Raw genomic sequence first — 20,717 nt, 5'->3', positions numbered from 1 at the left:
TCTGCCAGGTCTTTACTCCTATGGAGCCGCTGGTGAGTTTAAACGGCGGAAGCTTGGTTGGCAGCTGAGCTCCTACAAGGGAAATACTGGATATTAAAAAAAAGAGAAAGAAGTCTGAGACATGAAACAAGAAAATTCCATTTTATGAATCAAAATAGTAAGATACCTCACTTCCTAAAAGAGTAATACTGTTGATATCTTCAGAAGTCCTTTGGTTAGGATAATAACACAGAACATTTCTACAGCTCTGTACTAAATTTCTGTTGCTTCAAACCAACTGTTGTTACGTGTCGTCTACTCACTTCCGACTCACACAGCAGCCCTGTGTACAACAGAGCCCAAAGCTGTCCAGTCGTGCCCTGTTCTCACAATCATTGCTGTCTGAATCCATTGTTGCAGACACTGTCACCCCATTTTGCTGAGGGTCTTCCTAGTTTCCGTTGATCCTCCACTTTACCAGGCACGCTGTCTTTCTCCAGGGACTGGTCCCTCCTGATAGCACGTCCAAAGTATGAGAGATGAAGTCTCAGTATCCTGGCTTCTACGAGGCATTCCAGTTGTACTTCTTCCAAGACAGATGTGTTTATTCTTTTGGCAGTCCACAGTACCTTCAATATTCTTTTCTAACTAGTTTGTGGCAGTGTTACAGAAGTACTCAAAAAACACACAGAACAGCACGCCAAACATCAAGAAGGTTGTTCTAAGAATGGCTGCACGTGCCAGCTGTCAGCTGCAGTTAACAGCATCTCTTACCCAAAGTAGTTCCAACAAGCAAACCCGAAAACCAAGCCAGTTCCTGTGCAGTTATTCAGGCTGATGGTGACCCATGTGTGTCAGAGTAGAACCTTGCTTAGTGGGGTTCGCAGCGGCCGATTTTGGAAGCAGATCGCCAGGTCTTTCTTCTGAAGAGCCTATGAGAGGGTCGGAACCACCAGTCTGTTGGCAGTTGCAGGGCGAGGGGTACGTATGTGTGTGGGGTGGGAGAGCACGAGGGGCCAAGAAAAGACTCTCAGGACAACTGATTAGTTTGTTACCAGGTCACGTTGACAGCCCTCCGCAGCCCAGGGCCAGAGCCATGAGGATGAATGCACGGGCCTGGTCAGTGGGAAGAGCGATACTCCTCTGCCGAGCCCTGTGGTGGGGTGACCTCTGAGGAGCCTTCAGGACGGAGGCTCAGGGGTGTGGTGGACACAGCCCTGAGCAGCACAGTCCCCCCACGACGTCAGATGTGCTGAGGCCGGTGGCGTCCTGCCATGTCCGGCGTCCAGCTCTCAGACAGGCCCTTGAGATGCAGACGTCCCCTCAGCTGTGGTCTGTGAATGATTAATCCTGAACACAATGAAGCCACTCAAGCAAATGTCCACATGAACCTGGGCCTTCTGAGAGGGTGGGATCATGACCTCCAGGAAACCAGCCAGATGAATGGACCTTTTGCTGTGAAGTTCCAGGAGAACCTGCCCTCTGTTGGACATTTCAGTTCCGGGTCATTCCCCTCAGTTGGCTGTGCACACATTTTTCAATTTTTTTTTTTAAAGTTTTTATTGTGAATTGAGAGATAATTTACATGGTAGAACATGAGTTTTACACTGTTTCATTGCAATGATTACAATCTCCTCCGTGTATCATCATTCAACAGTATTTGCTTCTATTCCCTGTGTTGTTGTCTTTTAAACAACCAAAGGGCACATTCTGCAAGCCTGCTTCCTGGCTGTGAGCACACAGCCTTTCTCTTTCCATGAATCTAGAGTCCTCAGCTGCTTCGTCTCTCTGTGTTCCCATCTCTGCCTCCATCTCCTGTGTTGCTGCTTCTCTTGTTTTAGGGACATCCTTCAATTTTAAGACTCCATCTATGCAAAATGTTTCCATTTGTTATGTAGTCAAATTTATAACAAATTACAAATGTTTTTATGTTACACTCTTAGAACGATCTTCCTTATCCTGGAATTGTGAAACCTTCCCCCACATTTTCTTCTAAAGCTTTTGTGGTTTGATACCTTGAGCTTGTGTTTCTGGTCTATGTGGGATTTATTCTGGAGCAAGATGGGCAATCCAGAGGCATGTCTTATCCAGGTGGTTACCCACCAGTTCCAACACCCTCTATTAACTGATGCCCTTCTTCTTATGGATTTAAAATGCCCAAATACTGCTACACTGAGTGACTGTGAACAGACTAAACAGCTCTAGTCTGTTCCACCAGTGACACATTGTTCCCCACCAGGCTGGGTCACCTCAATCTTCTTTCTAGGGTTTTACAGGCTATTCATTCTTGCACCTTCATTTTCTTCACAATGTGCCCAGTTCCATAAACTCTCCTGGGGCTACTTCTACAGGGACTGCATTCAAGGAGGGGGCAGCGTTGGTGAGGAGGGAAGTGGGCCCCACCTTCACTGCCTTTTCCTGGGACTCTGGCTAGGTTTCTCCCACTTACAAGTATTACCCATTCCTGTTGGGACCTGTTAGGGGTAGACCTGTGTTCCTTGTCTGTGTTGAACTTCTAACTCTCATGCTTGGGAATGCAATATCATTTAGTAATAGGGTCTTTGGAGTTATTATCAGTTAGCATGAGGTCATCCAAGGACAGGGTGGGTCTTAATCCTATCTGAGTGATGTCCTATGTGAGAAAGGCCTCAGAGAGACACACCTGGAAGATCAGGTGGAGATGAGCACCTGAGCTACCAGAAGTCTGCAGACAAGGAAAGACCCACCTCCTTGCTATAAAGAAAGGACTCATCAGAATTTGGCTTGTGGGGCGTTGCCTTGGCAGATCTCACATCATTGCCAAATACTGCTTCCCTCGCTCTGTCCTGTAGTCCTGGTACAGCGCTGTAGGATAAGCACTGGACCACAAGATCGGTTTGAACTGCGAGGTCAACGGTTAGAACTTTGAACGCACTTAACAACAAGCTCTGTCCCAGGCTCCCAACGTCCCAGGGCAGGTCATCTGAGTGTTCCCAGACTTCGCAGCACTTTAGGAAAACCCTCCCATACCTGTTAGCTTGGCCTCCATGCGGTGGTCTCCACAAGTTCTGGTCCAGGCATGAGTGGCCATTGGTCTTGCCTTCCCCTTCCCTCACCTTGGCCAGAGACCATTTTTAGCATGTTGTTGTTGTTGTTAAGTGCCATCGAGTCGATGCAAATATCCAATATTCCTAGATTTATGATAGACAATTTACCTAGGATTGGGCAAGGCCAGCAGGGATGGTAATGAACAAAGAAGGTGGGAAAGGCAGGGGTCTCAGGAAGGGGAGCAGCCACTGCTTGGCAGGGAGAACTCTGGGAAACTCCCAGATTGACTCCACCCCCTCTTCCGGTGGCCAAGCTCACCTTGAAGTCAGTGGGGGAGGAGGCAGTTGGAAGAGATCCATTCACCTCTCTGCCCCGCCTCTTTCAGGCCAGGGCCTCTTGTTGGACACCTCGCTCAAGTCCTCAGCTGAGCAGGTCTGGGTGGCATTAAACCCTTCACACCACGTTGTCCTCGGGCTGAAGTCCAAACTTCTTGAGCACCTGGCTACTGGTCCCAACTCTGGACTCCCCGCCTCTCCCAGTTACCTTTTTTGGGTTCTACCTGCGAGTCCTCACAGAAGCAGTACCCACTGACCCCCTCCCTCCCAGCACTACACCGCGGGCCGCCCTCGTAGGTAAAGTTTTGTCGACACTCCGGGACTGTCCCACGAGTGTGAGATCTGCCCTGGGACAGTCTTGGGGGCGGGTTTCCCGCAGCACGTGCCCGAAGAGCTCAGCGGCCGCGGACAAGGCCAGACTTTCCAGTCGGTGCCCTCCTCGGTCCCCTCCCCCAGGACCTCACCCTTTCGGCCCCACCTCCATGCCCCCCACCTGGAATGCAGCCGGGCCTGTAGGCAATCCCTCCCCCTCCGCCCCTAAACTAATCTCTTTTCTTTGTGGACACCCGACACCTCGGAGCAGGTGCTCAGTCCCCAGCAAGCTGTAAAACTGACTCGGGGCGGACGAGCCCCGCGGGAGGGCGCTCAGGTAGGCCGTGTGGTGATCACGATCCTCCAGCGTCACCTAGAGTGCCTGAGAGTGGGCAAGGGCGGGGAGAATGGAGGATCGGTCTCGGGTCCCAAACCACCGTGTCTCCTACCATCCCTCGCTCCGGCCGGCAGGGGCAAAGGTTTGGGGTTGGGGGCGCGGTCGGAGTCTGGCTCCCAGGCAGTGTTAAACGTTAACCAGCGGGCCCGGGCTGGGGCCGAGACAGGCCAGGCGCACCGATCCTCTGGAAACGCAGGGCGTGTCTGTCCACCGGCCAAGAGCAAGGGCTGAAGGCCCACCAGCAGCTAGGGCGCCGGCGCGCTCACCTGGCGCCGCGAGCCGGCGGGGTTGGACCTGGATTTCCGGCGGGGCGGGGCTGAGGCGGGGCCGGCCGGGAGGGGGCGGGTCGCAGGCGGGCCGGAGGCGGGGCGGGAGCCCGCAGACGTCAGGGACCCGCCGCGCGAGGCCGCCGCGGCCGTGCTGCCGTGGGCTCCGCCGAGCTGCCGCGCGCGCCGGGCATGTCCTAGGCGGCGGGCCCCGCGCCCCAGCGCCCGGCTGGGAGGCGGGCCGAGCCGGGGACCGATTTGGAGCCGAGACGGCTACCCCCCAGGACAGACTGGGACCAGCTTAGCACAGGTAAGGGACGCCGCGCCCCGGCCCCCTCCGCACCTGCCGGCCCGCGGGGCGAACCGGGAGCAGAGAGCGCCCTCGGCAGCCGGCGCGGCGATCGGACAAAGGCTCAGGCGCGGGGCCAGCTTGGTGCACCTGGCCAGGCGGGTCCCCGCCGCGGAGTCGGCCCAGGTCTGCGCCAGGCCGGGAGGGGCCCGTGCGCGTCTACGCGGCCGGCCGTGGGAGCGCAGGCCGGAGCGTCGGGGTCCCCGCCCGCCGCTCGGGCACCGGCGCGCCATGGCCGCCCCTGGCGAGCGCTGATTCAGGGGAAGGCGCCGCTCCCTCCCCCCGGGCTGGCGCTCCCTCCTCGGCCGCCTCCCGCCTCCTCCTCCCGGCCTGGTCGCCTCCTCCCGCGGTCCCTCCCTCTGTCTTCCTCCTCCTCCTCCGTCTCTCCTCATTTCCCTTCGTCGTCGCAGTCTTTCCCGGTGTCCCTGCCTCCTCCTTCGGCCTGGCCCTGCCCCCGTTCTGTCTCGCTGGGTTCCCCGGACTCCTGTCTGCTTCTCTTTGGCTGCCCTAACCCCTGGCAGTCTGCCCCTCTGCCCTCACCTCTGGGCGGTGGCTCTCCTGGCAGGGGACAAGTTTGGGTTGTTGGTGATTTACCGTCTTAGCCAGGCCGCGGGCTGTGTGGACATGGCCTTCACTCAGCATACACAGATGCATGGGCCTAGGTCCCCCGTTGCCTTCAGCAGGACTGCAGCTTCGTGGGTGGGGGGCTCGTGCCTTTTGCCCACCCAGAGCTGACAGCAGGGCATAGTCTTGTCTTGGACCTGAGGTCTGGGCTGGAGGGTTGGGGGGCATAATATGAGGGACGCCTTCCTGTCTGCCCCGAGCACCAAACGGGGAGTTTTCCCAGGAGGTTGGTGTGGTGGCCTTCTGAGGATCTCTGGTTTCCAGGGCCCACCCCCCGCAGGCTGGACCCCGAGAACAAACAGGGGGTCCAGGGTGAAGAGTCTCTAGCCAGCTGAGGGTTTCCATCACCCTGAAGTGGGTGAGGCTGGTGTTGGCCTCACCCTGCCCACCTCCCAGGGAGCTGGGACCAGGCCGAGCCTGGGGCTGGCACTGCAGGGACAGGGCCCCCGGGTGCTCCCTGGGAGAGGAGGGGCGGGCATGACCTTGTGGCTAGCGTCAGTGATCGCGTGCACTTCCGGGAGGTGTGTACACAGGGCTGCGTCCCTGAGGCCTCCACACCTGGTGCTCACACCCCCAACCTTCCAGCTGTGCCCCAGGCCTGAGACGCCTTCCCCCTTCTTCTTGCTCACCCACTGATCGGGGCCACCTGACTCTTGGGGTGTCCAGGACCAACTGCTTCTTAGTTGCTACCAGGGCCTGAGTGTCCTGTGGTGGTCCGCCCCTGGCTGGGAGGGCCCCGTGCAGGGGTCTAATGCTCTTGCTGTTTTGAAATCCTGGCAACTTTGGGGCATGTTGGCCTGGGTCCTCCAGCAATCCCTCTCTTGTTCCAGGACCTCCAAAATGTAGCCACCCAGGTGTGACGCAGCTCCGTACCCCATGTCCACTTTTGCCCAGATCCCCCAGTAGAGCCTGCCCCTCCCCTGTGCTCAGGTGCTGTGCGTTCCCAGCGTTCAACCAGGGGGTGGGCTAGCAAAAGCAGCACCTCAGGGCTCAGGGCTGGTCCCACCTTCCAGGTGTCCCTGGTCAGGTCCCGTGGACACACACGGGTCCATGTTCTGGTAACATGTGACCAGTGTGACTAGAAGATGTGAGTGTCCTGGGGCCGGAGGTGGAGGGGGTCCCCAGGCCTGGCTGTGGGACTGGGGGCCTTCTGTGGGACCCCCACACGGACCCCACTCTGCCACCATGTTCCCCCAGGGCCGGACGATCTCACGACAGTGGCATCGAGATGAGCATTACATCCTGGTTTCTGGTGAGCACCAGTGGTACCCGCCACCGGCTGCCGAGAGAGCTCATCTTCGTGGGGCGCGATGAGTGTGAGCTGGTGCTTCAGGTGAGGCGGGCCGGGAAGGGGGTGTACCTGCCGTCCTGCCTCAAGTGGTTGGGGGCCAGAGAAGGGACAAGGGGTGCTCCGAGCCCACCCACCCACCCCCCCCTTGTGCAGATGGGCCGCTGAGCTGGGGCCCTAGAGGGCACTAGATTGGGGTTAGCCTGCCTCCTGGGGTCCTGGGGTGGGGTGGGGGCCTGCACTAGCTCTTCAGGCACAGTGATGAGGGTGGTCCTGTCGGGCTGCTCCCGAGCAGGTCTTCCGTGGAGGTTCAGGCCTCTCTGAGGCCCCCTGGAGCGGTGGGAAGGACACTTTCTGGGGACAAGGCTGGGCTTCAGGCTCTGGGGGCAAAAGCCTATGTAGACTCTGAAGGGGCTTTCCTGGCCCAGATGTGGGGCCTCATATGCTGAGAACTTGTGGATGGTGAGGGTCTCGGATGGTGTTGCTTAGAGACAGTGGGGACCACCTATGTGGGGGTCTGCAGACACACCTGTGTGGGGGGGTGGGGCCAAGCGTGGATTCTCCTTACCCCATGCCTGCCCTGCACCAGGCCTCACTGTCTTCCTGGGCCTTGGGGAGAGACCAGGGGCCGGGGGCGGGGGATGTTCAGGTCCAGAAAGAGTGTGGGTCCCTGGCTTCTGGGCCCATGGAGGGGACTCCGAGCTGGGAGGGTCTGGAGAATTTCCCAGCCTTCATCTGGGATGTCCAAGCATCCCTGTGCTGTGGGGTAACTGGGCAACCCTCCTCCAACCTTGTTCTGGGACAGCCTCTGGGTGGTCCTGAGGAGGCAGGGGGCGAATCAAGCTGAGGCAGGTGAGGGGTGACAGTGACCTTCTTGTAAGGAGCCCGGCTGGGGGAGCAGTGCCCAGGAGCAGTGGGGACATTGGCTTAGACCTGGGTTGGCAGAGGGACCCAGGGACCGTGTTCTAGGGACAGAGCAGTAACGTGACCTGGCTCACCACAAGGCCCAGGGCACGCGGGCAGGCCCGGTGCAGAGGTGGTGCCTGTGAGGACTCGTAGCACCCACCTGGCAGGCCCCAACAGCTGAAGAGCCCTGGCAGGGCTGGGTGGCTCATGCTGTGTGCACACCTATATGCACATGTGTGTATATGCACAACACACCTGTTGTGTGTGTGACTAGGGGTATAGGAGTGGTGAGTATGTGTTAATGACTGAGCATGTGTATTGATGGATCAGGGAGGGCATGTGTCTGTACGTGTGTGTATGTATAGGAGTGTGTGCGTGTGTGAGTGCCTGTGTGGCGCAGTGTGTGTGTGTAGATGTGTATGTGAGCACCTATGTGTGTATGTGTGTGAGCACCTACGTGGTGATGTTGGGGGAGGCTGTGTTACTTGTCTGAGAACATGCCCCTCGTTGGCCCACAGTCTGAGCACAGCCTGAACATTTCACCTCCTGATCCCAGACTGCAGCTCCTACCCACCTGGTCCCCCCCCTCCCCACTACTGCCCGTGCATGGGGTCATGTCCTGTGGACTCACGTCACCTCATGCTGGGGATGTTGGAGTTGAGCTGGCAGGAGACAGCTGCCCCCATGCCTTGATACTGCGTGGGGATGGACGGGGTCAGGGTAGGGCTGGAGATCTGGTGTGTGTTTTGGAAACCCGGCTTCCCTGGGTTTTACAGTGAGGACTAACAAGCAGATGTTTTCCTGATAATGGTGTGTTTGTAGCTTCTTGGGATCTTCCATTGTTTCCACACCGACTCTCTCCTCTTTGGGAGCTACTTTTCACAGGACATGTATGTTGCTGTTTTGAATCCTGAACCCTGGTCTGTGGGTGGGCTGTGTTCCACCCTAACACGTGGGCTTGGCGGTAGGGAGTCTGCCTCTGGCAGGGGCAGCGGGCCGGCTTCTAGAGGACTCCTCTCTGCTGCCCCCTGGGAGCTCTGGCTCCCTGCAGCCTGGGGATGGGCTTGGCAGGCGCTGTGCCTGGGGATAGCCCTGGCACGAAGTGGACTTGGCCCTGGAGTGAGGGGGGTGGCCCATGCTGACTCAGAGGACTAGGGGCCTTGCAGGGGCGGGTGGGAGATCTAGCAAGTCAGCATGATGAGTGGGAGACATGAGGTACCCTAGGGATGGAGGTGGCAGATAGACCAGGGGTCACTGACTGAGTGACGCTGGTGCGCCTAGGGTGAGGAGAGCCACATAGCGGAGGAGCGGGGCCCAGGGACAGGCTAGACTGGAAGACTGGGTTTAGCTGAACGTCTCCACAGGCAGAGGCAGGAGGTGGAGGGCTAGGACGCAGGCTACAAGTCCCCTTAGAGGTGGCTCCGGGCCACCGAGGCTCCAAGAGGGGATGGTGTAGCCAAGTGTAGGGAGCAGAGCTGGCCCTGGGTCAGGGTCCACCCCAAGGCACCAGGTCAGGGACAGCCAGTGGCTCTCCCCTCAGAGACCATGGCCTTCCGGGTGTTCCAGGGTTGGGGAGGCCCCGGAGAGCCTGTGGGAGGGCAGCGATGTTGCATTTGTTGGCAGAGCCCCTACAGTGGGGCAGTGGTCAGGGTCAGCGATTGGGTGACAGTGTGTCCAAGGCACTGCTGGAGTCGGGCCAGGCACTGTGTGGGGAGGGGAAGGGGGGCTGCCTCCTGGTGTCCTTTCCTCAGCTGCATGGCTCCTTCCGGGCCCTTCCCTTGACCCTGAGCAGTATAAGCCAAGGTAGCCAAGGTACCTGCTCCCTCCCACAGCTGACCTACTATAGTTATCTGTAGCAGACAGGAGGTGGGACACTGATCTCTCGGAGCTGGGGAAGGGCTGGGCAGCTGGGAGAGCTGGCCAGGCTAGGGCTGAGTGGTCTTTCAGGGGACACATACACCGAAGGCATGGGTGTGACCTCAGGACCCTGATGCCCAGGACTCGAAGGCCCAGGGTTCTGGTGTTGGGATGTAGAGGACTCTGGGGTTTGCAGGGATGGGGTGCTGAGGGCCACTCTGGGTCTCCTCAGTCCCGCAGTGTGGACAAGCAGCACGCCGTCATCAACTATGACCAGGACAGGGATGAACACTGGGTGAAGGATCTGGGCAGTCTCAATGGGGTGAGTGAGCAGTCTTTACCCTGGCCCCACCCCCTCTGTCCTGGCCCCGCCCCTCCACCCTGGCCTCGCCTCCTCTGTCCAGCCCCACCCTGCTCAGACCCCCCTGGCTTCCGGTGCTGCCTTCTAGGAGGGCTCCGCTAGGCAGGGACTGAATCTGCCATGGGGTGGCGCTCTTCTCCAGGTAATTGTGGACACCTCCCATGGGCTCTTAGATGGGTCCTGAACTGGACCGGAATGCTGGGGCCCTCTCAGCTGTGACCTCCTTCTCTTAGTGGGAGGAGGCACCCTCTGTCCTGTGTATGTGGCTGGTGTCTTATGGTCACCTCCCCTTTCTGGCCTCTCTTGGCGGGGCCTCAGTACGTTCTCTTACAAAATAACGTGGCTACTCCTTCCCACTGTCCTGAGCTGGGGACGGGACCCTACAAACAGCTTCAAGCTGACCTCTCTCCACTAGATGGGCCAGGTCTCCAGGTGTGCACTAGGCTGCCCCCCCCCCCCACATACACGTACAGTGCTCCCCGCCCACCTGCCAGGTGAGGCAGCCTCTGCCCTGAGCGGTTCTTCAAGGGCTCCAAAGCTGCGGGCCCTGGACTCCGATCTTGGGCCCCCAGGATTGCTGGTGTCAGGCAGACTTGAGCTGCCTAAGGAGCCTTGGCCGGCTGCCCATCTGGGCTGGCAGGGCCATCGGCAGAGCCGCGTCGCTGTCTCTAAGCCAGGCCTTGGTGTGGCCGACGCCCTGTGCTTACGGCTCAGAGCCCAAGCCCCTCCTCTCACACCACGTGTCTCACCCACTTCTCCCCACATGGAGCGGGCCCCTCGGCCTCCCAGGAGGGTGTGGATGGTCGTTGTGGAGCTGCCTGGGTTCTCCACTGACTGAAGTCTAGAGCGTTCTCTGCCCCAGGCCCACCCCCACTCCACCACCCGCCCTTACCTCCTCAGACCTTCGTAAACGATGTGCGTATCCCGGACCAGAAGTACATCACGCTGAGACTTAACGATGTCATCCGCTTCGGTTATGATATCCTTCCTGGTCCTCCCTTTCCCCTGGGCTGGGTGGCCTCCTCATTTGGCCAGTGGAGGTGCACAGTATGGATGGGGGTGCCCTGAGGGACGCCCACCACCTCAGTCCGTCCAGCCCAGCCAGATCCTCTGGCCTGAGGTCACACAGGGCCTGAGACCAGAGTCCAGCAGCCTTGCCCCTGGGAGGGGGCTAAGGGGGCCCATTTGGCAGTCTGCCCCTCCCCATACCTGCTAACCTGGGCACCATGGTGATGTACCTGTGGAACCCCTTGGGGATGGACTGGGAAAGGGAGGCTAGACACTCAGTGGGGTGAGGTGTGGCGTGTAGCTGGGATCATACACTGGCCTCTGGCGCCCCCCATTGTGGGGAGGTGGGATGTGGGCCTGCATGTGTCCAGTAAACGGAGTGCACAAAGCAGGATGGTCATCTCCCAAGCCGGTCCCTCCTTAACGCACGGCCACATTCTAACATGTATGTACTGGAGCGTGTGCAACACCGTCTTCCCGAGGAGGCCCTCAAGGTCAGTGTCCCCCACCCCACATGCCCTATACCTCCCTGTCCTGACTGTGGGGCCAGGACTGCCCTGGCCAGCTCAGCTGGACAGCCTCATCCGGCAGGTGGCAGGTGGGAGGGCAGTTATTACCCCTGAGGCTGACACAACCAGAGGGGTTGGGAGGGGCTGGAGAGGATGCTGAGGGCTCTCCCAGTCCCATAGTGGAGCTGGGCCTGCCCCTGAAGGGGGTGCCAGGGGGTTGTCCCTCACTGCCTCCCTTCCGCCTCTCCGGCCGGCCCACAGCACGAAAAGTATACCAGCCAGCTGCAGGTCAGTGTCAAGGGCTCAGCACCCAAGAGGGGAGAGCTGCAGCCAGACCACACACCGTACTGCGAGTCCTCGAACCCCAGGCCCGAGAAGGGGGACCGGAGGCCCGGGACAGGTAGGGTGGCAGTCCTGCTGGGTTGAGGGTGGGGAGCAGGTGCTCACGCAGGGGCTGTGATGAGGGCCCGGCTGCTCCTGGAGCCCCCTGGGGGATTGGGATAGTTGCCACACATCCTGTTTCTCAGATGTCACCAGAATCCCAGGCTTTACTCCTTACTTACTAAGTTCTAGCCAGTTCCAGGATTGAATCAACAGAAAAGCAAAACCCCTAAGTGGGCTGTGGGGGCAGCCTCTGGGCTTACCGTTGGTGGCCTGAATCACTGAGAAAGCATTGGAGGGGCCACCCCAGGTGGTGTTCAGTGGGGGACTCCCCTGCTGGCCTTTGTCCCTCTGGGGAGCAGAGAGGCTGGGACCCTAGGGCCCACTTGAGGGGACCCTTGTGGGGACCGAGCCTGGATGGGACCACTTGGTTGACCCCACAGGCACAGAAATAGGCTCAGAGCGGCTTACAGCTAGGGTCCGACCGGGAGGTGCCATGCCAGCGGCTGTGATGACCCCACCCCTGCCCTCCCCCTTCCACAGAAACAGTGCCCTACCGCACGCCACTGTATGGACAACCATCCTGGTGGGGGGAGGATGATGGTGGCAGTCTACACGAGGACCGACCCCAGGGGGAACCTGACCCAGGTGGGTCCTGGCGGCCAGGCCATCGCCCAGAGTCTGCGGGTGGTGGGTGAGGGGCCAGGAGGACTGCAGTGGGAGGGGAGTGGGGGCCACTGGAGGGCTTGGCTGAAGCCACCTCTTCCCCCCACTCCTCTTTGTCCCCAGAGCGTACCAGGGGCCTGACACAGCAGGATGGAGAACTAAATGGCCCGTCAGCTGGTTCCCGGGCTTCAGTGGAGCCACAGGGGTATGCATTCCGGCGGGAGCCCAGCTACTTTGAAATCCCCACAAAGGAGTCGCCACCAGCCTCTCAGTCCCCTGAGGTGCCAGCCCACGAGGCCCCCACCAAGGACCAGGCACCGGGCAGTTGTGGGGCAGCGCCTGTGGTACAGAGCCATGCCTCCTTCACCATTGAGTTTGACGACTGCAGTCCGGGAAAAGTGAAGATCAAGGACCATGTCACCAAGTTCGCCCTGCGCCAGCGACGGCCCCTGAGCAAGGAGACAGCACCTGTTGAGATGGTGTCGGCCCAGACCAAGGTGGCTGACTGGCTGGTGCAGAATGACCCCAGCCTGCTTCGACAGGCTGGCTCAGGGGATGACCGCCACAGCACCAAGAGTGACCTACCCATCCACACCCGCACACTGAAGGGTGAGCACCCATCCACAGCCCCACCCACACCTATCCACACCCCACAGCTGCACACACCCACACCTATCCATACCCATATACCTCCACACCTCCACCCAGCCACAAATCCACACCTGCACACACCTACACCTGTCCACACCTATCTATACCCTCACACCTGCACACATTTCCACACCCATCCACATTCCTACACCTGCACACACTCACACCCATTTCACACTGGCACATTTGCAAGGGGTTAACTAATGGACTGGGTGATTTTCTGGTCACATGTACTGGGCTCCGTGTTTCGTGGGTGCCATGTCCCTGAGGACCCGTGTGTGTGTGTGTGTGTGTGTGTGTGTGTGTGTGTGTGTGTGTGTATACGCGCGCATATGCCAGGGCCATTCCCCCCATGGCTGATGAGTATCCTGCCTGTCTGCTCTCCAGGCCACAAACATGAGGACGGCACGCAGAGTGACTCAGAGGATCCGCCGGCGGCAGCCGCTGCAGCCGGGGTACCTGTGGAGGCTGGTGGGGAGCAGACCCGGCTGCAGCGGCAGATCAAGCGGGACCCTCAAGAGTTGCTGCACAATCAGCAGGCCTTCGTCATAGAATTCTTCGACGAGGACACGCCCCGCAAGAAGCGCTCTCAATCCTTTACACACGTGCCGCCTGCAGACCCCAAGACTGAGAAGCGTCCTCGTGCTCCAGGCCAGGCTGACAGGGACCGCCCGGGTACTGGCACGGCCCCGGCTCCAGCGCGGGCCACGGGCGTTGGCGCAGGTCCACAGCGGGCTGGGTCACTCAAGCGGGAGAAGGCGGAGGACAGAGCTGGTGGTCCTGCGCCCACTTCCCGCGCTCAGGTCCGTCCCTTCGGCAGTGTAGGCCGCCGCTCCCGCCTGACTCAGGATTTCCTGGCCCAGTGCCTGCGGGAGGGGGCTCCAGCCAGCGGGCCCAACCCTGACAAGGTGGCCCCAGCCCTGCCTGCCTTGCTGCCACCCCGGGGAGCCAGCCCGGAAGTCCCCTCGCCTCCCGCAGACCCCCAGTTGACTAAGGCACGCAGACAGGAGGAAGATGACAGCCTTAGTGATGCGGGAACCTACACCATCGAGACTGACGCCCAAGACCAGGAAGTGGAAGAAGCCCGCAAGATGATTGACCAGGTAGGCGGAACTTGGAATGATGACAGACAGGTGGGCGGGGACTGGGGTGATGATGGACAGGTGGGCGGGACCGGGTAGTGATGATGATGGACTGGAGGGTGATAGGTGGGCGGGGCCGGTGGTGACAAGCAGCCATGTGTGGACAGGGTGCTTGTGTCTTGTCCTGCTGGGTGGCAGGGTGCTGGAAGAGGCTGTGCCATGGGGTTAACCAGGGACTCCAGACATGGGGTGTGTGATTTAGCCATATTAGCACTTTCAGGCTATGGGTCCAGGTACTGGCCAATCAGGCCAACCAGACCCTCTATCTTCCCTGTGACCCAGGGCTGCGTCCATAACAGTTAGGGACAAGGGCCAGCACCCTTGACCGTGGACCCTGTGGTATCCCTCCTGGCAGGTCTTTGGGGTGTTTGAGTCTCCGGAGCTGACCCGGGTTCCGTCAGCCATCTTCCGTCCAGTCATCAGAGACGACAGAGAGGAGGCTGCTGATGGAGGGGTGGCCCAGCGACTGGCTATGCTACAGGAGTTTGCATCGCGGCCGACAGGCGCAGCCCCCCACACAGAGTCACAGGTACTGGCCATGGTCACTCTGGGGCCCCCAACATGCACAGGCCTGGATGGCGTGAGCAGGACAGGGACATGTGTTTGGGTTTGGGTGTTTGTCCCTTCCCCTCGCCTGCATGCTAGGCCCCTGTCTCCTCTGTCTTCTCTTCACAGGGCGTGCCAGGGTCCGGCTCACCTGGGGCTCAGAAATGGGCATCCCGCTGGACTAGCCTGGCCGACAGTTTCTCGGACCCAGGCCTGACAGGTGAGTGGTTACTTGACGTGGCTGGGCACATTGTCTGCTTGTTGTGTGCCGGTGTGTGGACACCTAGTGCTTCCCTGGACACTAGACTACTGTCCCACCTTTGCAGAGGACAGTGCTGGCCACCGGGCCATGACGGAACTTGAGGTGACCCTGCCCTCACGCACACGACGCCTCCTCCCGCAGCTGCCCAGTGAGCGGGCAGACAGCCCCGCAGGCTCTCAGGTCACGAGGAAGGCTGGGCCTGGGCGGCCAGAATCTGGCAGTGAGCAGGCCGGTCCATTCTTTGGCCAGGAGGACTTGGATCCTGATAGCCTCAGTGATGCCAGTGGGTCTGAGGGCGGATGGAACCCAGTGCCGAGCAAGGGGCAGCCGCCAGAGAAACACAGGTGCCCGGAGGAGGGGCCGGCATGGAGGAGGGGCCGGCAGTCTCCCTGGACCCAAGGGGAACCGGCCTCCACCTCATTCTTTATCGGGGACCAGAATGGGGAGGCCACGGGCACCCGGAAACCATTTGCAGCTCCAGGCGAGCCAGAGGGCCCAGGGCCAGTACCTCCCCAGCGGGCCACCCCACCTAGCCCACAGACGAGGGATGGCCTCTACGTCAGCACCAGTGGGCGTATGGTCATCCAGCTTTGCAAGGGACATTCCCCGGAGCCCGGAGGCCCTGGCTCAGCACCCCCCAAGGAGAACCTGGCCTTTATCCGGCAGGAGAGCTTCACCAAGGAGCCGGCCAGCGGCCCCCCAGCCCCTGGCAAGCTACCACACATCTGCAGTCACCCGCTGCTCCAAGACCTGGAAGCAGTTCGGGCTGCCCGCTCAGACCTCCCCTCCCAGGACACCCGCCTGATCCTGAAGGAGACCGAGACGGCGCTCGCAGCCCTGGAGGCCCAGCTGTTGTCCAAGTCTGCGGAGGCACAGGGGGACGGTGGTAGCCCCTCAGGGCCGCAAGAGGACTCCCTGTCCGGGGACTCGGATGTGGATACAGGCAGCATGGTCAGCCTTCTCAGTGGGAAGAATGGGTCTAGTCCAACGACCCCACAGCCTCCGGGGCCTCCGAAGGACAAGCCACTGGCTGCATCGGACCCTGGAAGCTCTGCCCTGAGCAGCGCCCGCGGTCGACTGTCAGAGAAGCAGCGCCGCCCACCAGGCCCAGTGGACCCAGGCCGCGGAGAGCTGACCCGGCGCCTGTCCATGAGGCGTGGGCACAGGCCCCCCGGGTCCCTGGACTGGCCAGATGAGGAGCGAGGCTCCAGCCCTACCCACCTGCCTGCTGCGGACACTGTGGCTTCTGACCATGAGATGCCCGTAAGCACCAGGCTGGGACGTCCAGGTCCTCGTCGGAAGCCAGCTGCCCCACCACCATCGCCGGCCGCCCGGGATGATCAGGGCAGAGGCTCCAACAGCTCCCAAAAGGTGCAACAGACGCTGACCCGCTCCAACAGCCTGTCCACCCCACGACCCACGCGAGCCTCACGGCTGAGGAGAGCCCGGCTGGGCGACACGTCCGATACAGAGGCCGTGGACAGTGAACGGGGTGCTCCAGGCAATCCTGAGCCGGCTGGTCGACCAGCCACTGAGCAGGCCAAGAAGCTGTCCAGACTGGACATCCTGGCCATGCCCCGGAAGCGGGCTGGTTCCTTCACCGGCACCAGCGAGGCCGAGGCTGCCCCTGCCCGGACAGGCTTCTCCGGTCGAAGCGTCGAGTTGTACTGCTCGAGCCGCAAGCCCAATATGGCTGAGGCTCGGGCCACCGCCCGGAAGGCTGCGGCTACCACCACCTCCATGGGCCCTCGCCAAGCCTTCAGCAGGGCCCGTCCGGGCAGTGCTCGGTACCCCTCCTCCAGTGAGTGTGGGGCCTCCTGGGTGTGGTTGGAACCCCAAAACCCTTCAGATCCCTTTTGAGACCCCAGACCCGATTCCACCGACTCCTCTCTAGACCCCCAGGTGTGTGCAGTGTCCTGAGCGTCAGCCAGGTGGGGGGCTGGGATCTCTGATCCCCTGGCGAAAGCTGGTGGTGGGCCTAAACATACCCCCCGACACCCACCCCAGAAGTGTCCTGAACATACACAGAGCAGAGAGGATTCTCCTATGGTCCAAGTTCCTGGGTCTGTGGATGGAACTTCATGAGTGCAGTCCTGACCCCAGTGGCCACTGTGGGGAGGGACTCTCGGGTCCCGGGACTCAACCCTGAGCTTCTCGGTCCCCAAACTGCTGTGGCCTGGTAGCTCTTGAGGAATAGCTGTGCCCATGTGGCGGGGGGCCACTCTGACCCTCTCTGAGCCTATAGACACGCAGGAGGCGTCGTCTGAGTGGATTGGTTGAGTAGCTGCTAGCTCCTTCTGTGGGCTGGGGCTCCATGCTGCTGGCTCCCTGCCTCTCTCCACAACCCCCACCAGGCCCTCGCTGGCTGTCTTGTTTCTTCCAGTCTAACAGCCCCTCCCTGGGCAGTGTCACCTCTACCTACCTGGCTGCCCCTGGTGGGCAAGGGGTGTGGAGGAGGGATCCTGAGTGATGGCCCCGTTTGGCAGGGGTTCACTGTGCTCACCATGGCCAACTGCCCAGGCTGGGGGGACCCTGTGTGGTTGCACTGGGTGGGGGCTGGCTGCTTGGGTGTAGACTGTTGGATGCTGCTTCCGTCTGCTGTGGGCTGTGGCTCCCACCCTGTCAGCATGGCGGCTCTGCATGGGGCTGTGGCTAGGGACCGTGTGCCCAGGGCTGTGTTGGGACTGGGCAGGCCCTTGGCATCAGTCAAGGGCCTCGATGCTTGCTCAGGGCTGCTGGCCGCTCAGTGCCCCTCTGCTCTGTTCTTGCTTCTGAAACCAATTCATTCACCAAGACGCGCGCCGACGGCAGCCCGGCTCTGATTACACGTCCACTTCGGAGGAGGAGTGCGGCTCCCCCAAACACGCCCGCTCCCATACCTCAACAGCCACGCAGACCCCGCGGGCCAGCAGCTCCAGTCAGGCCCGGACCCGGGCCCCCGGTCCCCGGGATACAGACGACGAGGAGGAGGCTGACCCCTATGGCTTCATTGTGCAGACCACGGAGATCGCAGAGATTGCCAGGTGGGTGGGCGGGGTCCTTCCATAGGGCGGGGCTCCGTCCGTGCTTGTGGAGAGCGGGAATGAATGCAGATCTCCCGGGACAGACGTCACCAAGGTTTTTTAATAAAAATGAGCTTCCTGTTTAAGAGCCTCAAGTGACCAGGAGGAAGTGAATGGTACCTCTGCCCACCTGTCACCTGTCTGAGCGTCTCCCCTTTCCCCTTCCCCCCTCCCCATCCCCTCCCTGCACTACCCTTCCGGGTGGAGTGGGTCCTTTCTGGAGTCCCCAGCAGTGGACAGACGATGGTTTACCCCCAGGCCGACTTCCACCCAGCAAATTCTCAGCCCTCCCTCTACCCCCGGGGGTAGATTCTGTCATGGGGTCCTGGTGTATGTCTCTGGGATCTGGGGTGCAGTGGCCCCTCCCCCATGTTGTGTGCCCCGAGGACCCAACAACAGGCGTGTCTGCCCTTTCAGGCTGAGCCAGACGCTGGTGAAGGATGTAGCCATCTTGGCCCGAGAAATCCACGATGTGGCCGGAGACAGTGACCCACTGGTCTCGCCGGGGCCCACCCGCAGCCCTTCCCTCAGCAACGTGCCCAGCACCCCCGCCTCCACCATGTCTACCCGCGAGGAGGTAAGCCCTGTCGCCCAGAGGGAAGGCTGGGTTAGGGTCCAGCGGCCTAGTGTTTGCTCCTAAAACGGGGTTGTTCATTTGAGGACAGGTAGTCTGAGACCCAGCTAGTGTGGGAGGCGGAGCCAGGACACCGTCATCCTCAGTGTCGGGTGGGGGGTAGGGGGTCTGCTCCTCCAAGGGGCCAACACCACCCTCCCCTCTGTCCCTCTGTCCACAGCTGGTGCAACGCATCCCCGAGGCCAGCCTCAATTTCCAGAAGGTGCCGCCCGGTTCTCTGAACTCCAGGGATTTCAACCAGAACTTGAATGATAACCGTGAGGACCCCCTGACCTCCAAAACAAGACCTAGAAACCGCGAGGAGGCAAGCAGCTGACTGGCGATGGCCGTGCGGGGTGGGGGGCACTCGGAACTGTGCTGACGCCCTGGTCTTCCCAGGTGATCTTTGATAACCTGATGCTGAATCCTGTGTCCCAGCTGTCACACGCCATCCGCCAGCATACTGAGAACCTCGCTGAGAAGATGAAGTGAGCAAGGGGACCTGGGGAGGGGCGGGGCTGGGGAGGAGGACTCCTCCCCTGCACTGCTTACGTAAAGAACGTGCCCAGCTTGGGTAGACACGCGTGTGCACACGCTGACGTCCAGGCACATGCATACGTACAGCTGGGCTCTGCAGCACCAGTACCCAGACCCCAGCCCAGGGGGTGCAAGCATCCAGGACACCCCCAGTCATAGTCCCGCTGCATTTCGTGGGGCACCACAAAGGCTGAGGTGGTCATGCCGCCCTGCCCAGGGTCTGCTGCTGCCGAGGTCCCTTAAGGCCCGGAGAGGTGGTCTGGGGGATGGGAGAGCATCATCAAAACCTGATCTGGCTCCTCCCCACCTGTTGCTCAGAATCCTTTTCCAGAACACGGGGCGCGCATGGGAGGACTTGGAAGCCAGGGTCAATGCTGAGAATGAGGTGCCCATCTTGAAGACGTCCAACAAGGTGAGGGTGCTGCCCGGGGCGGGCAGGGGCCCCCATGATCGTCTGGTCAGCACTTCCTTGGCCTGGACTCACTGGCTGCGGGTATGTGTGTGTGAGCTTGTCCCTGGGCCTCAGGGGAAGGACAGACCCCTGGGTTCTCAGCTCCTTCATGGCCTTTGTCCTCCTGGTCCTCTTCCCCATACTTCTCAGGAGATCAGCTCCATCCTGAAGGAACTAAGGCTTGTGCAGAAGCAGCTGGAAGGTAAACAGACATAGCTGTGGTTGGGGTACTGCCCAGAGGCCCCTTGGACAGTGGGCAGGGAGCAGGGTGAGCCCACAGTCAATCACCCCCAACACCTCCCTCCCCGCAGTCATCAATGCAATGGTGGACCCCAGGGGGAACCTGGACCTGGTGACGGGAAACAGGAGCTCTGGGGGCCCAGCCCAGCCGGGGAAGGGCCGCGCAGCCCCCGAGAGCCCATCACCTCCTTCGGCAGAAGCTCTTCTGCCTGCCCTGCGGCCAAGAGGCTGCCCACCGCGTGCAAACTGTGGCTCCCCCGGCCTCCTGGACCCCGTCTTCCTGCCCGACTTCCTCCCTGACGCCGAGCGCTTCCTGATCTAGATCGCCCCCTGTCCTGTGCCCCCGCCCACCCCTCCACCAAGACCTCCACACGTGCCATATCCTGCAGTGGCACCCCCACCCAGCCCCCAGGACTTCGGCTGAGGCCACTCCTGACCCACATGCGTGTCCTCACCTGTGTCCATCGCCATGAGTTTTGTCTTGCTGGGAAGGAGAGTGTGGTCCAGGCCACGGCGGCACCCCTCCCAGAGAGCTGAATGTCCTTAGTGGGAGGGGCCCCCTACAGTGTCCAGCCGATTGGGTGGGCAGGGGACAGGCCACATCGTTTCAGTGCCAAATGCAGAGCTGGGACCTCAGTGTACACCCCTGGGCTGTGCAGAAACGGGGGTGCAGCCAGCTCTGCCCAGGAGTCTGGGGTTCCCACCGAGCCAGGGCCAGAGCCAGAGCCAGAGCCTAGCACCCAGGAAGGCAGTGACTGGTGATGTTTGGGGCCGGGACCCCATGGCTGTGAGTCTGGTGCCAAACACCTGCCAAATCCACTGAGCTGCCCAGGGGCCCGGAAGAGACCACAGCCAAGCAGTGAGAATGAGTCCTGTGCACAGATGTGCATACAGACACTCACCTGTGCACAGATGTGCACACCAACACATGAAGACAGTCCCCCAGGG

The 20,717-nt window shown here is 60.7% G+C and overlaps 1 protein-coding gene across 2 annotated transcripts; it reads left to right on the top strand.

The window, feature by feature from the left end:
* Positions 1–6,517: 6,517 nt before the first annotated feature.
* Positions 6,518–20,091, top strand: CEP170B (centrosomal protein 170B). 2 transcript variants are annotated; one of them, XM_006839484.1, is made up of 18 exons: positions 6,518–6,622; positions 9,573–9,662; positions 10,602–10,680; positions 11,145–11,203; positions 11,480–11,618; positions 12,143–12,247; positions 12,389–12,874; positions 13,304–14,019; positions 14,414–14,587; positions 14,734–14,824; positions 14,931–16,667; positions 17,754–17,889; positions 18,346–18,505; positions 18,723–18,866; positions 18,941–19,029; positions 19,397–19,490; positions 19,680–19,731; positions 19,841–20,091. In XM_006839484.1, exons 1-18 carry the CDS (start codon positions 6,518–6,520, stop codon positions 20,089–20,091), a joined length of 4,707 nt encoding a protein of 1,568 aa, XP_006839547.1. The 2 variants fall into 2 exon arrangements, with proteins under 2 accessions (XP_006839547.1, XP_006839546.1); XM_006839483.1 differs by having other exon boundaries at positions 17,661–17,889.
* The last annotated feature ends 626 nt before the right edge of the window (positions 20,092–20,717 follow it).

This window comes from Chrysochloris asiatica, unplaced genomic scaffold (genome assembly GCF_000296735.1).
Source record: "Chrysochloris asiatica unplaced genomic scaffold, ChrAsi1.0 scaffold00025, whole genome shotgun sequence".
Lineage (NCBI taxonomy): Eukaryota > Metazoa > Chordata > Mammalia > Afrosoricida > Chrysochloridae > Chrysochloris > Chrysochloris asiatica.
This window is presented reverse-complemented; position numbering and strand designations above follow the sequence as displayed.

What these genes read in the sequence shown, in the direction of transcription:
- CEP170B (XM_006839483.1), top strand. Translation starts at nt 6,518, where the DNA reads ATGAGCATTACATCCTGGTTTCTGGTGAGCACCAGTGGTACCCGCCAC. An exon ending in ATCTGGGCAGTCTCAATGGG is followed by an intron (nt 9,663 to 10,601) that starts GTGAGTGAGCAG and finishes TTACCTCCTCAG; the next exon opens with ACCTTCGTAAACGATGTGCG. An exon ending in TGTCATCCGCTTCGGTTATG is followed by an intron (nt 10,681 to 11,144) that starts ATATCCTTCCTG and finishes ACGCACGGCCAC; the next exon opens with ATTCTAACATGTATGTACTG.